The sequence below is a fragment of the Panthera pardus genome, unplaced genomic scaffold, assembly GCF_024362965.1.
Source record: "Panthera pardus isolate Hobbes unplaced genomic scaffold, ASM2436296v1 HiC_scaffold_5, whole genome shotgun sequence".
NCBI classification, from domain to species: domain Eukaryota; kingdom Metazoa; phylum Chordata; class Mammalia; order Carnivora; family Felidae; genus Panthera; species Panthera pardus.
The window spans coordinates 13,321,493-13,337,383 of record NW_026526980.1 but is presented as its reverse complement, the minus strand read 5'-3'; the positions used below and the strand labels follow the sequence as shown (position 1 = coordinate 13,337,383).

At 54.7% G+C, this 15,891-nt stretch overlaps 1 protein-coding gene across 7 annotated transcripts in view; it reads right to left on the bottom strand.

Moving 5' to 3' along the window:
- Window positions 1-15,891, bottom strand: part of POLR3E (RNA polymerase III subunit E) — a 33,708-nt gene continuing 17,817 nt past the window's right edge. For 3 of the 7 annotated variants that reach the window (XM_053894357.1, XM_053894359.1, XM_053894358.1), the window contains exons 9-22: window positions 14,437-14,556; window positions 13,379-13,464; window positions 12,961-13,005; window positions 12,781-12,872; window positions 11,412-11,532; window positions 8,326-8,407; window positions 7,181-7,240; window positions 6,926-7,083; window positions 6,404-6,465; window positions 5,357-5,880; window positions 3,446-3,589; window positions 2,733-2,810; window positions 1,427-1,552; window positions 1-786 (exon numbers count right to left, since the gene is read on the bottom strand). In XM_053894357.1, coding sequence (XP_053750332.1) covers window positions 730-786; window positions 1,427-1,552; window positions 2,733-2,810; window positions 3,446-3,589; window positions 5,357-5,880; window positions 6,404-6,465; window positions 6,926-7,083; window positions 7,181-7,240; window positions 8,326-8,407; window positions 11,412-11,532; window positions 12,781-12,872; window positions 12,961-13,005; window positions 13,379-13,464; window positions 14,437-14,556 — 1,755 coding nt within the window. In that variant the 3' untranslated portion in view covers window positions 1-729. The other 4 variants (XM_053894360.1, XM_053894362.1, XM_053894361.1 and 1 more) reach the window with 4 other exon arrangements.

Sequence of the window (15,891 nt, the reverse complement as noted above, 5' to 3'; positions counted from 1 at the left end):
CCAGGTTAGTGTTACATTTATTTTAAAAATACACAAAATATAAATTTTTTACATCAAAGTGTGATAACCTTACTTATACACCGTTCCATACTTACCTGGTTTTGTTTGCATCCTTATGCAAACAGAATAGATGGATTTGATTCTGATTTTTCCTATGGTTCATGTAAACAGTCGAGACTGCTACATAAAGTAAGGAGTTTTAAAAGGTGAAGTGGCCACAGAAACCCAACAGTAGAACAATTCGATTTGGTTTGTTTAATGAAATTGGCCGAAGTCTTAGCAGATAATCAAAAACTACACACTGGCTTCTAGACATTTTAAATATTTAAAACCTTGAGGTTTTCTTCATCTTGTAAACATAACTTAGACCTCGTTGGCATTAAGTTTGAAAAGTAAAATATTAAACCATGATTTATATCAGCCTGCCTGTGGTCAGTATACACTCTCTTTATTAGGAGAATGAAACCAAATAATAAGCAAAATACATTGGGGATTTCAAATTATACTGTAAAGAAGGTCCCGGCTGCCGTCTTCTGGGAGCGATCTAACTGAAGCTGACCCTGCCACTGGCTGAGGGTGACCCCTGCTGGCCACCAGACAGCACGACACCCCAGCCGCGGGACGGTCAGGTCCTCTTGCTCCGTGGCTTCGGAAGCAGGTGAGGCTGCGTCCACCTCCGCCGTCCTTCCTGGGACTTCGATGCACTGGGTGAGTGGTCCGTGACTACTGTCAAGACTGTACCGTCCCTTTAAGGTACCACATGCCACCGTAGCTCACACAGCAGTCCTGTGACAAGAGAAGGGTGTTCAGCAGGCGAGGCAGCTACTCCGGCCCGTACGGCTCCTCACGACTCGGTTTATGATTAATGGATAGAACACAAACGGGAGATGACGATGCTGTGGTAACTGCCTGGTCTCTTTAGTGCTTGGGGCTCAGGCCCTCTTCCTCTCGGGGGGGGCGGGGGGAACCACAAAAGAATATGCTCGGCAAGCACAAGATAAAAAAAACTGTCAATAAGCTGACCCAGAACAAAGGTGCTTCGTAAACAGCACCAGAGACGGCCTTGGATGTTTGAGATACTAAGTCAAGATGTAAAGAAACCATCCTCAGCTTTCTGTGTTCCAAGGTTTCTGCACCATAGTCCGTTCATAAAAGCATTATAAGTAGTATATTTAAGGACTTGCATATACTAGATGATAAATTATGTATTTCCTTTCAAATTTAAAAATTGATTCTACTGAAAGCCAAGTGGTACAGGATTCAAGAGGGGAGTGGAGTCAGGACTCAGGCCCAGTCACCTAAAGGGATGACCGGCTGGACGAGCCGTGAGCAGCTGGCGGGGGTGGGGGGGCGGTGGGGTGGGCGGGGAGGACTTCCACCCCCTGTCGGCCTCCACCGCAGGCGCTGCTCCCCAGAGCGCGTGTACCTTTAGCACTTTGTCCACCTCCTGTTTACTCAGATCCTCTCCGCACTCTTGAGTCAGCCGCGACTGGATCATGTTCCGGCGGACCCGGTAATTTTTGGAAAAGATTTCAAGCAAAACCTGTCGGTGCTTTAGTAGCAAAAATATGTTATTGTGGGAAACAGTCACCTAAAAGAGAAACCTCCCTGAACAAGAGATCCAGAGCCATGGGACTGAACTCCACTCTGCAGTCTGTGTGCGCCAGGACTTCTCTAGACAGGAATACACCCGACCAATCCATCGTCCCCTGAGACCCCAAGAAGAAGAAAGGACCAGGCAAGCGCCAGCGGAGGATCGGCAGTACAGACGTGGTGTTCGTGACACAAAACAGAAGTGAAAATGGATTTAGGATGCAGGGAAAGTCACCGTCTAAGCTACATGAAGACAGGGCTGGAGACTGTTGCCCATAGAGCTTTGTCTCAATGCACTTATCTTCTCATTATCAGATTGAAATTGTGAAATTGTTTTCATTTCCTACCCCTTCAGGACCAGAAACTTCAGATGCCACCTATTCCGGCCAAGAGCACACAGGCTGGCTCAGGAAGAGCCCCTGCAGACGCTCTTGCTCCAGGGCCCCGTCACAGCCCCGGGGCACAGAGGCCCTCCCGTCTGTCCTCGCCTGTCCGTCAGCCCCTCTGAGGCAGAAGAGGGATCTCCCTTCCTCCCCACACCTTAGGAATAGGGCCGACTAGTGTTTTAGCAGTTTACTCTGAAATACTTAAAGTTCAAGCAAGTTCACGACTGAAGGAAAATTTCTGGACGTCAGGGTCCATGCAGCCACTGCTGCTGTTTTAACTCCTATTTTGTTCACTAGACACTTATGACCCTTCCTGCCAGGGTGTGACAGGAGGCAAAATGGACCAGTTTCTCTAACCTAGAAATCCAGCACCTGAGAAACGTGGACTGTCACCGGTTCACCAGACAGGCTGGGTGGCAGAATCCTCTGGAAAGCTTTGTAGAAGTTTAAATACCTAGGACCCTTCCCCGTTCCTCTGGAACTGAACGACGTCTCGGGGGTTGGTCCTAGGAGTCTATGGAGATTTTTTAGAAGAGGACTTGGATGCAGCCAGTCCAGATGATAGTAGGGGACCAAGGGTTCCGGTCAAATGACTGGCACGTCCGGCCTAACACTACACGGGGACACGGAGCCAGAATATTTAAACTTGAAAGCGGCTGGAAAACGAGCATGTGTTACCACACTCTGGGTCTCCCCGAAGGCCTCACACCCCCTTCCCTGCTCTTGGGGAGACGGTAGCAGAGGTCACCTCACCTGATCGCTCATGTCTCCAGACTCCCAGAGGGCGAACACCTTCTGCTCATCTGGGGATGCAGCGGTCTGTGGGGGAAACTAACCAAGGCCTAGGCATTAGTAGTTTGTCTTTGCCACGTGGGTCCACCCGCCCCTCACCCGTCCCAGCCCGCACAAGCCCCATTCAGGGACGGAGCCGCCCTTGTGAGATTGTGGGTTCCAGTTCCAGCTCCTGCCACTCACTAGGGCGTCAGTGGGAGGGAGCGGGACAGGCCCAGCCTCAAGTCGCCGGATGCAGTTGACAAGGTGGGGAAGGGAGTTCTGCTGTGTGTCCCGTTAGCCTGGCATTAGCTCCCCGCTCTGCTCCGACACCCAGTGTCCTCCTACCCTAAATATACACGCGCAGATGGGCCCTGAGAAGCACTCCCACCCCCACAGCCCCTAGGAGGATCTGGGGATTCCCTCTCTCGAGGGCCGTGTCCTTGTGGGTTACGGACCCTGCCCAGCTCCCAAGCACCCGTGCCGCTTGGTTCAGCAGGGTCTGAAGGGGGACCAAGAAAAGGGTGGCCAGGCTCGGGACACCTGGTAGACTGGTTTCCAGCCCTGACAACACAACAGGGGTGGCTACCACCACATAAAGCCCCGGGGGGATCCTGACACGTACAATCTCATTTGATCGCTGGAAACCAGAGAGGTGGGAGCAGGGAGCTGCTCCAGGGCAGAGGTTTACTCACTGTCCACAGTCGAACGTCTAATAGTAGAAACAGGATTAAACTCAAGCCTGTGAGTCGAGTCTCCTCCTGCTCCCTGGACCTGAGCATCCTTGTGTACACATCTGAGGTCTTTTCCTCCTCAGAGGAGACTATGATATACCGTCCCTACATCAGGATCATGGGGAGGGAGATGGATGGGAGCAGCAGAGGGGCCATGGTCTCCCAGAGATCCCAGCCCCACTAAGAGGGAGAAATAGGGCAAGGGTACCTGAGAGCAGCCTACCTCACATCCCTCTCCCATCCACACAGCACCCAAGACGGCCTGGGGCTACCTAGACCCCTTTGCTGGGGGGGGCAAGGGTGCTCCAAATAGGGCAGGGCCCCCAAACCCTGGTACCTTCCAGAGGAAACCACACCAAGGAGGCTCCCAGACATGAGGGCCAGATCTCCTGGGACGGCCCCGCCAGCATGGGACCTCAGGCCTCTCGTCCTAGTTTCTGTTTCTCGCGTACACAGAGTTGGGCCTTTGCCTCATCACCCAACGCTGCAGGTGCTTCTGACCTTGGACTGCAAACGTCAACGATCTCTTAAGAGGCAGCCGCAGCCCCACGTCACGCGGTCTGGCGCCAAGTCTGGGCAGAGCTTAGGAGGAGAGAATAACCAGCACCATGTCCTGAAGCCACAGCTGACACTCCTCACGCTCAGCTAAGGGAAATGGTCCACAACACACGCTCTGCTCCTACATTTCGTTCACTCTGGGGCCCCTTCCTCTGCAGGGACAGGAAGCCCCGGGGTGGGGGGACGGGGGTGTCACGCTGCCACCTGCAGGCCTGGCATCAGAAATGCTAACCATGCTGGCCTGGCCAGCTAACCTCTAGCCTGGAAGGCCTGCCGGAACCCACGCACAAGCCACTACAGCAGAAAAGAGTTCAGCCCTGGGGCACCTGAGTGGTTCAGTCGATCAGGCGCCCGACTATCGATTTTAGCTCAGGTCATGATCTCGTGGTTTGTGGGTTCGAGCCCCACATCAGCCTCTGCGCTGACAGTGCGGAGCCTGCTGGGGATTCTCTCTCCCTCTCTCTGTCCCTCCCCCACTCATGTTCTTGTTCTCTCTCTCTCTCAAAAAAAAAAAAAAAAAAAAAAAAAAAAAAATTTCAACCCTGCAGCCACTAAACTGAGGTTCAAATTCCAGCTCTATCACTTCCTGGTATACGAGACAAGCTCATTTCCCTTCTTTAAAACTCGGTTTCTATACCTACAAATTGCAAAGAAGATCAAATGATAACAGAAGTGGAGTCAGCTTGGGGCTGGGCCTGCGTGGCTCAGTCGGTTAAGTGTCTGACTCTTGATTTCGGCTCAGGCCACGATCTCATGGTTTGTGGGATGGAGCCCCGCACTGACAGGGCCGAGCCTGCTTGACATTCTCTCACTCTGCCCCCTCCCCAACTCTCTCTCTCTCAAAAAAAAAAAAAAAAAAAAAAAGTCATCCTGAAAAAACGACAGGAACAAGATGTGCCAGCAGCAGCAGAGTGGGGGCTGGAAACCAGGCCAGGGAACCTGCACGGACAGCCCCCGCTCTAGGCCAAGTAGCGGCCTGGCGCCTTCAGACATCTCAGGGGGCCCTCACCCAAGTCCCAGGAGACCAAAGCCAACATCTGCCCACGTCACACGACGGCGCAGAGCCTAAGAGGCCCGAGGTCACACAAAGCCACCACACGAGAGCCAAAATTCAAAGCAAGGTCAGTGGTCCTCCCGCGTTCCCAGGCAGCCTCCAAACCGATGCCCCCAAGGCAAGCAGGGCGCAGGCCACTCCAGAGTGACGGGACCGGCCTCCTTTCCGCCACGAGCAGCGCTGTTCGCCCAGGAGCCCGCCTGAGGGCCGGAGGGCAGCCTCGTTCGTACGCCCATCGGGCCGGCGCAGGCTCTACTTACAGGCACCAGTATTTGCTTGCAACCGGCGGCCAGCACCGTGTCCTGCAGCATGCGGTCCGAGATGCCGCTGAACAGCGTGTGACCAGGTGGCAGGCTGGCCAAGTGCAGGTTGAAGAGGCGCTTGAGTTCACTCAGCGTGAGCACAAACTGTCTCTGAAAGGTGGCCTCCACGAAGGCCCTCAGTTCCCGGGCCACAGGGGTGCCGGCACAGCCCGGGGGCGGGTGCCCGTTGAAGCTGTCCCCGCCCGCCGCCCGCCCGCCAGGCAGCCCGTTGGCCAGCCTACTGTGGAGGCCGCCACCGAGAGAGGTGTCCATGGGCTCCTCATCTTCTGCTTCCTGCTCTTCCTCCTCCTCTCCCTCCTCACTCACGGGCTCCTCCTTGATCCGCACGCCGGGCAGGACCGTGGACGCCCGCACCTGCTCCTTCCTCCGCTGCAGCTCCCGTTCTAGCAGCGCGTGGTTCTGCTGGGCCTTGCTTCTGGCCACCTGGACTCGCTGGTCCCCGGAGACCAGCCCGGTAGGCCCTGCAGGCAGAGGCCAGTGCTGCTCAGGGGGGCGTAGAGACAGGGCAGAGAGGGGCCCCTCGGCCTGCGGACACCCCCCGGTCTCCCAGAGGGAGGGAGGGTCTGGAAACAGTGCAGACCAGCCTCTCACTCCCACCTCACCCAGCGGGGACTGAGCTACCCCGGCAGAGAGGAAAGAAAGAGAAGTGGGGAGAGTCAGCATCGCACGTTGGGAGACCCCAACCAGGATGGGTTCCTGGTCTCTGCCAGCTCCTCCTGTCCCCCCACCACTTCCTGCCGACCCAAGAGGGCCCAGAACCCAGGAGAGCCTCAGAGCGCACAGGCCCTCAGTCCCCGAGGCCAAGCATTTAAGGGGGACAAGCCTTAAGCTGAGGTCTGTGGGGAAGGGAGAGGAAAGCACAGAAAGGCCAACCGATGCGGAGAGCCACACACCCCTCTCTGGGCCCGACGAGCCCCAGCAGAGCAGCCCGCCTGGAGCCAGGGGCGGGTTAGGGGCCTGCCCAGTCTGAAGCCCCCCGCACACCTGATTGTCCATCTGGCTTCTTTGGCAAGGTTTCCTTCACGAGATTATAGACTTTTTCTAATCTGAAAAGAAGAAAAAATTTTAAGCCACGTCCCGGGTCACCTGCCTCACTACGGCAACGTTCCCTGTTGAGGCCAGGGACATCCTGGTGACCGAGGATGCTGTGCGCGCAGAGCCCGGCCGCCCTTCCCCACCGCGCACGGCCCTGCGGTGGGCGACGGTGGCCCAGCCTTCTCTTCCGCGGCCAGTCTCCAGCCCGCTGCCTCGGGCCATGCAAACCCCGGCTCCTGCTCTCCACACGCAGCCCTCCTTCCTGACCCTTAAGAACACACCTGCCAGCTCTGATTGGCAGGGGTGGCTGTACCAGGCCTGGGGGGGGGGGGGGTGCGGTGGTCGGGTCTGGATCAATCTGCCACATCCACTGGCGTGCAGGACGGGGTGCACGCAGCCCCAGTATGCTCTCACCAGCCCACACCCGGCCTAGGGGACGAAGTGGCTGTGGACGGCTCAGTAAGCCCTTACTTGGCCTGGATACCCGACCACAGCATGTGCTGCCGCTGGACCACATCTGGATGTTTCTTGATGAACTCTCCGTCGTAAGGCAGTATGAACTCCCAGCCTTTGTTGATCCTCACTACGGCCATGTGCTCCAGAAAGTCCTTCACATCCTCCGTGCAGAGCTGGGGGAGGGGAAGAAGTGAGGCCCGCAGGCCCGAAAGCCCGCCCCGGCCCCCGTTCCCTGCAGGGCCTGGGCTTCTGAGGGGGAACGTCACTTACTTTAGTCACTGCTGCCACCTCTTTCCGTACCACCCACCGGCTCTGTGTGAACTTCCACATCTGAGGGAGAAAAAGCAGCATGTTTCCGGGGGCAAACAAAGATAGATTGCTCCTAAGACCGTGCCCCAAACCCATGCAGTTGTCCTGGGGCCCCGAGGGCAGGGAAGACAGTCGCCGACAAGAACTCAGACTTGACCAGACCTTCTCCCAGGCGCAGTCTGACAGCATCTGCACGGGAGAGAAAGGCTGACAGGCAGGGGCGGCTGAGGGCTTTGTGAACAAGCCTGGGAATGGATCACCCCTGGGCTTCGACCCCGAGACCAAACTAAACTGCACAGGCACCCAGACACTAACTGTCCAAAGGAGCTGGGACATCCGACCAGGGAAAGGAAAACACAGGCACTCTCTCCAGAGAGAGCAGCCTAAGGGCTGCCCGCGTGAGCAGGCCTGTGCGAGAGCACATCACGGTCCCCGTGCACAAGCTAAGGAGACCGATTTCCCTGAACTCAAAGCACAAAACTGAGGCCAAAGGAGGCAGTGCTGATCCCAACGGCCAGGGTTCAAGCCCTCAGGGAGGCTGTGGCAGGGATTTAAGTTCTGGATAAGGGCAGGGGGTGGGACAGGGCAATGGAATAGAGGAACGAGCCAGCAAAAACCCACAGCAATAGTGCAGGGAACACGTATGAGAGAAGCAGATGCGCCCAGGACCGTGGAGAACGGGATGGTCAGTCCCACCCAACGCTGGTGCCCTTCAGGCATTTGGGCCCAGTGGTCCCAGACTGTCCAATTATTCTTAAGGTAGAAATCTGGTTTGTACGGTGATTCTGAATTGTAAAAATCGATTTAAGTCAACATAAAAAAAAAAACAAGACTGCAGCCTGCTCAGGTCAAATGAAACCTGTTTCTTAGCCAGAGTCCACCTATGGGCCTCTGGTTTATAATCCCCAGGCCAGAGGAACTCAGATTTCTTATGAAGCCCCAGACTCCAGGATTCTGAGTTGAAGGAGAAAGAAATAGGGTCCAGAGCCACAACTGCCCTTTTCCCACCACCGGGGCCAAGGTCCTGGAAGCCCTGCATGCCCCCGACCCCCCACCCCCGTGATCCCTACCCAACCGACCGGAGGCCAGAGGGCCTGAGCACTTACGACAAAGTCTCGGCCCCTGCAGAGCACCTCGGCAGGCACGCCGCTGTGAGGGCTGGAGGAGTCCTTGGGGTACAGGATGTCGCTGCCAACGAGAGCAGGAGCCACAGGTCAGTCCCATCCCTCAGCCCCTCTACCTGCCATAGCGCCCGCCCCCAGCTCCAAGCACTCTTTCCAACACGGGCTCAGACGGCTTCCCAGGGCCTCTCTTTTACCCTTGGAGCCTGGCTCTGTGAACACGTATGTAGAAAAGAAGCACCCCTGCTACGCACACCCGCTTAAGAGTTCTTCCTCACTGCCCTTCTCGACCTTCCGTGCACACACTGGCCCAGCCCCGAGGCCCACCGCAGTCAGGGGCTCAGAAAGAGGCCAGCCCAGGACTCGGGGAGACAGCGAGTCCTCCACATGCGGCAGGCATGAGGCCAAGAGACTGGCTGTGAAACAGCACACGAGGCCTTTACCACCTGCCAGAAGGGGCGGGGTGGGCAGTGTGAGCAGGGGTGACAAGGGTCAGGGGCTGGGACCTGGCTGGGCCCTGAGGCACCAGTGGGGCTAAAGCCTTTGGAGAGAAGACAAGGGGACCAGCAGTCAAGCTCAGAGAACTTCAGGGCCCAGGGCGAAAGAGCAGGGTCATGAGGCTCACAAGCATAACTTGACCAAGTTCAGCCACAGACCCCATCACACCCCAGTGGGGTGTCACACACACCTCCCCAGGCCGCCCTGTGCCTGCGGTGCCTCTGCTGGGAGGCCCCTCTCCTCCCCTCCTCCCTCCACCTGGCAACCAACTAATACCCCTCCATCGAGATCGAGCTCTGTGTCTCCTCTCTACCCAGAATAACTAAGGGAACAGGGACCTGGCTTGTGTTGTTCACCTCTGCCACACAGACAGAAGGGACCCACTAAGTGGGTACTGAATGAGCGGAAGAACATGGTCCATGCCCTGGATCTCTGCACTCGCTGTGCTCAACTGTAATGGAGCCCACCTCCGCCCCACAGATTTCCCGAGGACAGAGACAGTGTGAGGAAGAGAGCGGAGCAGAGGGCACGGCCATATTTACCGAACGATTTATGAATTTTGCATCATTTCCTCGCAAGAACACAAAAGGACAGGGCAAAGAAGGAGCATCGCCCACAGGCCGTGGTGTGGCAGCGTGGGCTTGCAGCAGGACCCGAGGCACCGGGGCAGACAGAACACAGGGCCCAGCGGGCCCTGCCTTCAAGTCACAGGGACACGCCTCAGGCTGAAAGGGCAGAAACATCAGGGCCATGGGCGGTGCCGGGCAGAGAGCTCAAACCCCAGCTCTGCGGCTGCCTTGCTGCCAGACGTTTGGCAAGTCTCTGCCTCTCCGGGTCAGCATCCTCTCATTCATTCATGCTGTAATACACCTGGCTGTCCCATTTAATGAGTGACGTGCCATCCGAAGGCCTTCTATAACCAAACACTTGCGCGGCACAAGACAGTGGCCACAATGTACGGACAGAGACCGGGCATCTGTTTCCCGGGGCAAGGGCGCCACCATGTGGCAGTAACATGAATACCTTTACCATTCACTTGGCCGACTGAAATGATGGGAGCTGCTGCAACGAAGGACTTAAAAATTGCAACAATTCACATTTTGATAGGTTGTTCGCCTTATACCACACTTCCTAAAAAACGAGCCTGTATGAATTAATTTTATATTACACTATTTAACATTAACATAATTCAGGGAGCCACACTTGGCAAGGGTCTAAGATGTGCCAGGCATTGTACCGAGTACCAAGGACATGAGGGAGAGTCCCTATCCCCTTGAAACGGACAGTCTGGTGGAGGAATCACAGAAGAGAAACTACTGACAGGCATCAAGCCACAAATTCAGGACCTCTGAACCCCACAGGATATGTGAAAGGAAACTCAGACTCAGACACATCTTAAGGAACTGTAAAAAGCCAAAACAAGGGAAAATCTTAAAACGAGCCAGAGAGAAGCTAGGGTAAAGACTGGACTTGTCACCAGGAACAATGGGAATGAAAACACAATGAAATTATGTCCATGTGTGGAAGGAAAGCAATCAACCGCAAATTCTACACTCAGTAAAAATATCCTTTCTATTTCCAACTGTATCAAAACCAAGGAAATCCATCACCTGCAGACCTTCATTAAACACCACAGCACTTTTTAGGAGAAGGAAATCATCCCAGATAGAAACTCAGATGAAGAAAGGCAGGATGAGCAGAATAAAAAGGTAAATAAATATGTGAGCAGATCTAAAGAATATTGACTAAATACAATAATATCTTGTGGGTTTTAAATACAATTAAGGGGCGCCTGGGTGGCTCAGTCAATTAAGCATCCAACTCTTGGTTTCGGCTCAGGTCATGATCTTGCAATTTCGTGGGTTTGAGCCCCCATGTCAGGCTCTGTGCTAACAGTGTGGAGCTTGCCTGGGATTCTCTCTCTCTCTCTCTCTCTCTCTCTCTCTCTCTCTGCCCCTCCTCCACGCACGCTCTCTCAAATAAACTTGAAAAAATAAACTTAAAAAAAATACAACCAAAATATATAAATACAATGGCACGGGAACTGGGAAGAAAATACATATAAAATATTCTAAGCTCTTTGAATTGTGCTGGATGTGGGTAAAACACAGCAATTAATTAATTAAACTGTGATCGGGGTGTCTGTGTGGCTCAGTCAGTTGAGCGTCTGACTTGATTTCGGTTCAGGTCATGACCTCACGGTTCATGAGTTGGAGGCCTGCATCAGGCTCCACGCTGACAGTGTGGAGCCTGTTTAGGATTCTCTCTCTCCCTCTCTCTCTGCCCCTTCTCCACGCGCATGCACGCGCTCTCTCAAAATAAACAAACTTAAAAAAAAACCAAACAACCCATTAAACCATCATCAGTTATGAATGCACACTGAAATCTGTAAGGTCCAGAAAGGAGAACTTCCAAATTAGCAGAGAGAAACAAAATTAAAAAAAAAGAATCCAGTAGAAGGTAAGAATGGATGTAAAATGCAGGACAAACAGAAAGCACTAAGGTAGGCTTAAACTCAAAACATTGAATTTGAATGGATCACACGATCCCGTCACAGAGTCAGAGGGACTGACCTCTTCACCACCCAGTTTCCTTGGACTAACATCGCCACCTTCTGGATGCCACGCAGAACAGCCACAGAGTCGATGGAGGGGCCCAGGAGGCTCATCAAGTTGGCAAAAGGCATGACCTTCACTGAGGAGGACACAGACAACATCAGGCAAGGGAAGGGTGCCCGGGCCCGTCCCTCTCCCCTGCCAAGTCTACATAGCTTCAGGTTCACTTAACCACCCCGGCATGTAAATAACACTGATGACGTGGGTAATAACAACAGCCAACTTCACTGGCTGCTTGCTATGTGCAGACACCCTGCACCTCACTGAATCCTGCAGGAAAGACCCCAAAAGGTGCTCCTTAAGGGTAAAACTATTACGAGGCACCTGGCTGGTTCAGTGGGTAGAACACGCTACTCTTGATCTCAGGGTCATGAGTTCAAGCCCCATGTCAGGCATGGAGCCTAGTCAAAAAAAAGGCGGGGGGGGGGGGGCACCTGGGTGGCTCAGTCAGTTAGGCTTCCCATTTCAGCTCAGGTCATGATCTTGTGGTTCATGAGTTCGAGTCCCGCATCGGGCTCTGTGCTGACAGCTCAGAGCCTGGAGCCTGCTTCGGATTCTGTGACTCCCTCTCTCTCTGCCCCTCCCACACTCGTACTGTTTCTCTCTCTCAAAAATAAATAAAACATTAAAAAAAAATTTTTAAAAAGGGGAAGGGGGGAAGACTATTACTACTGAGGCCCAGAAAGACAAGAACCTGGGGATGACCCCATGTCCTTTGCAGGAAAGCCATCGGCCTGGCACCCTGGCAGCCCCAGGCATAGCTGGGAGCTCCCCTCCGCTCAGGCCCCTGGAGACCCCTGAATTGGTATCTCAGAAGAGGAGCCCAGGTCCTGGGACTCGGCTCTTGAGGTTCAGGGCTCACATCTGCCCTAAGGGTTCTGGCCCTCCAAGTCCTCTGAAAAAGGAGACCAGTCCCTACTGTGTGGAGCCTGGTGAGGACGCCTCAAAACAGTGCAAGCAAATGAACGGAACTCATGTTCACGTGCAAGGCTCTGTATAAGCCGCATAGAAACCTGGTCTCTGAATCCTCATCTCAGCCCCCTAGGAGCTTAGTTCCTTTTTACAGGTAAACTTAGGCTCAGGAAGGTCAGTGACCTGCCCAGGCTCACACAGCAGGGGAGTGGCCAGGGCGGAACAGGATCCAGAGCCTGGCTGCGGGAGCCTGCTGCCGTACCTTCCTTCCAGACAAGGCTGGAGCTGTAAAGCTGGGCACACTCTGGGTGGTGGGGGCCTCTGGCCTCGCCCCTAAGTCCTTAGTCTCTCCCAGATTGTTTCCCCAGGAGGTGGCAGGGCTGGGGTCCCCCCAGGGGGAAGGGTGTCCACCCACCATTCTTCATCAGGATCTTGATCTGATCGGCCAGGGGCAGGGTACGCAGCTGGGCCATGGACAGGACGTTGCTGGGGGCCACAGGTTTATCTCTGATGAAAACAGAGGTGATGTGTTACAGGACGGGATGTGGGGGAGGTCTGGGGTGGGGAGGATGGCGTGTGGCCCGAATCTACTCACTTCTCCTCCTCTGGGCTGGGTGGCATCAGCATCATGAGGTACTCACTGCAGGGAAGAGGGCAGGGTCAGGGGCTCCCGGGCCCTGTCCCTGCCCCACACCTGCCTGTGAACCCAGACTGCACCTAAGCTGAAGCATCCCCAGGGAAGGGCTGGGGGGTGGGAAAGCAGACAGAAATCCATCCCCATACTCCCTAGCATCCCACCCGCCCCAAACTTGTACAGAAAGGAGAACCATCTCTTCCCACACCCACTCTCCTGGCCCTCTCCAGAGGACAAAGGACCCCTCCCCATGTCCCTCCTCCACGCTACAGAACGGACCACAGTCCCTAGGAAGGCCCCACATCAGAGGGACCCTCCTAGTGCCAGTGACAGGTTCAGTAGCCCATAGGGATTAACACCATGGACCGGAGGACCTCACCTGGGTGACTTGACAAGCTCTGTGTTCTCAACCCCGCTGGAACCCTGGCACAGGAGGTACTGGCGCTCGTGCTCAGAGCGGCTGTCCTGTTGGTGGAGGGGCAGGGTGGGAGGACCCTCCGCCACCCCGCACCCAGCCCTTCTGCCCTCCAGTTTTCACCCCTCTATCACCTTCCACTCCAGCCACCTACTGTCTGGCCCCAAAGCCAACCAACCACCTGAGCATGGCATTCAAGGCCTCTGTGATGTGGCCTCAACCAACCATTTCCAGCTTTGTGACTGAACAGCCCCAGCACCCATGCCTAGGGGCCCTGTCTGTGACACAGGACCACTAAAAGCAATGATAAGAATAACAGCTAACAGTCAGTGAGCACCTACTATGTGCCAGGGTCTAGTCCAATGGCTGCATATATATCTCAACTTATCTCATTAGGTAATTTGCCTAGAGTCACACACTAGGAAATAGCAGAGCTTCTGAAGTCTGACTCTAAGACTCTGTCAACACGAATCTTTCAGAAGATTCCAGAGAAATCGTGAGTTGTTCCTTCCCCAGAAAAATGTTAGGGAGCCCTAGCCTCTGGTGTCTTTGGCTTTGATTCAATTGTTTCCCTTACTCAACAGTTTCAAGGATTGGACTCAAGGTCAACACACCAGATAAAAAGCAAGTATAGTCAAAAGCACCCTTGGCAAACACATGGTGAACTTGGCCCAGGGAAGAGATGGCCAGTTCTCTATCATGCGCCTCCGTTCAGGACCCGTGATGCATAAAAATACATAACTAAACACCAGCCCCACCCCAGGGAGCGTAAGATGCTCACACTTTGGCAGAGTCTGGGGGGCCGAAACCCCTGACCCAAGAAACAGCAGACTCACTTCTCGGTCTCCTGCTCCCCTGGGGACACTCAGTAGACCGGCTGGATCAAGGGACAAACTGCCCATAGGACTTCATCCTCCCTCCCTGGGCTACCACTCAATGTGAAACCAGTTCACTGTGAGACAATGAGGCCACACTGGGCACCAGGCTTTGCTCCCAGGACCGCCCTGGGGCCCCCGGCTCACCCTCAGGCCGTAGTAGTGCAGGTGGACCCAGGGCTCCTCGGCGTGCTTCTTCTGCAGGAACTCGTACGACTGCACACGGCGCTGGCGGGCCTGCTCTGACTCAGGACGGGAGAACCGCACCTGGGAGGGGCGTGGTGGCCTCAGGCCCAGGACACAACCCGGCTGCATTCCGCGCCCACCAGGAGGCTGGAGAACCCCACACCTGGGGCACCTCCCACCCCCGAGCCCCCCCATTTCCTGACACAGGTCTCTTAAATACAGCTCCAACCACGTCCCTCTCTGTGACTCGCCAACACAGGCCACAGAGCAGCTTTCTCTTGCTTCCGCCTGTCGGCACCCACTCTATTTCCACTCCCGCTGGCAACAGGACCCCCGTTTTCCTTTAGGAAACGCCCAGTTCCCCCTCGGTTTGGGAGAGCAAATATCCCTCCCCCGCCCCCACCCCCACACACGTTCCCAGCCACAGGAGTGGGCACGTGACTCAGACCTGAACAATCCGAGCACCAAATCCTCTTAGCCACAGGGGCTGGTTCAGGGTTGGCCAAGCCAACGAGTCCAGTCTGGGACTTTAGTTAGAAGTAATGACAAAGAAGTTTCTTTTCCCCTGGGGTCTTGGAAGCTGGGAGGATGTGAGCCTGGAGCTGGGACAACTCTGTACCACTGGGGACAGACACCCTGCCTGAGAAAGAGGCCAAAAGAGGCAGGCAGAACCTGGAGGTGGAGATGGAGAAACCAGGTCTTGATGACAGAGTCTGAGCACCTGAATCCAGCCACACCTGATGCTACCCCTCAACTTTTCAGTAACAGGGACTAATACATTCCATTTGGGGCTCATGCTAGGTAGATCTGGGTTTCCGTTGCTTAGAGTACAGACAGAACGAAGCCCTGACTCACCCCTCCTGTGAAGGGCACCTACACAGAGGCATTGGCTGGGTTATCGAATCCTGGGATTCTTTTTTTTTTTTTTTTTTTTTTTTAAAGTAAGCTCCATAGCCAACTGGGGCTTGAACTCCTGACCCTGAGATCAAGAGTTGCACGCGCCACTGCCAGCCAGGCACCCCAGGATCCTGGGATTCTGTATGGGTCCTTTAAGGCACATGGGCCTACAAGTGCCTTGTTAAACAAGAGCCAGTGAGGGGCACCTGGGTGGCTCAGTCGGTTAAGTGTCCGACTTCAGCTCAGGTCATGATCTCGCGGTTCGTGAGTTCAAGTCCCACGTCAGGCTCTGTGCTGATGGCTCAGAGCCTGGAGCCTGTTTCAGATTCTGTGTCTCTCTCTCTGACCCTCCCCTGTTCATGCTCTGTCTCTCTCTGTCTCAAAAATAAATAAACGTTAAAAAGAAAAAAAAAAATTAAAAAAACCAAAAAACAAACAAGGGCCAGTGAGTAGAGAAGGGAAGGAGGGTTCTAAGATCACTCACCAAGCTACTGAGAACAGGTGAGCGCCACCCCCCTC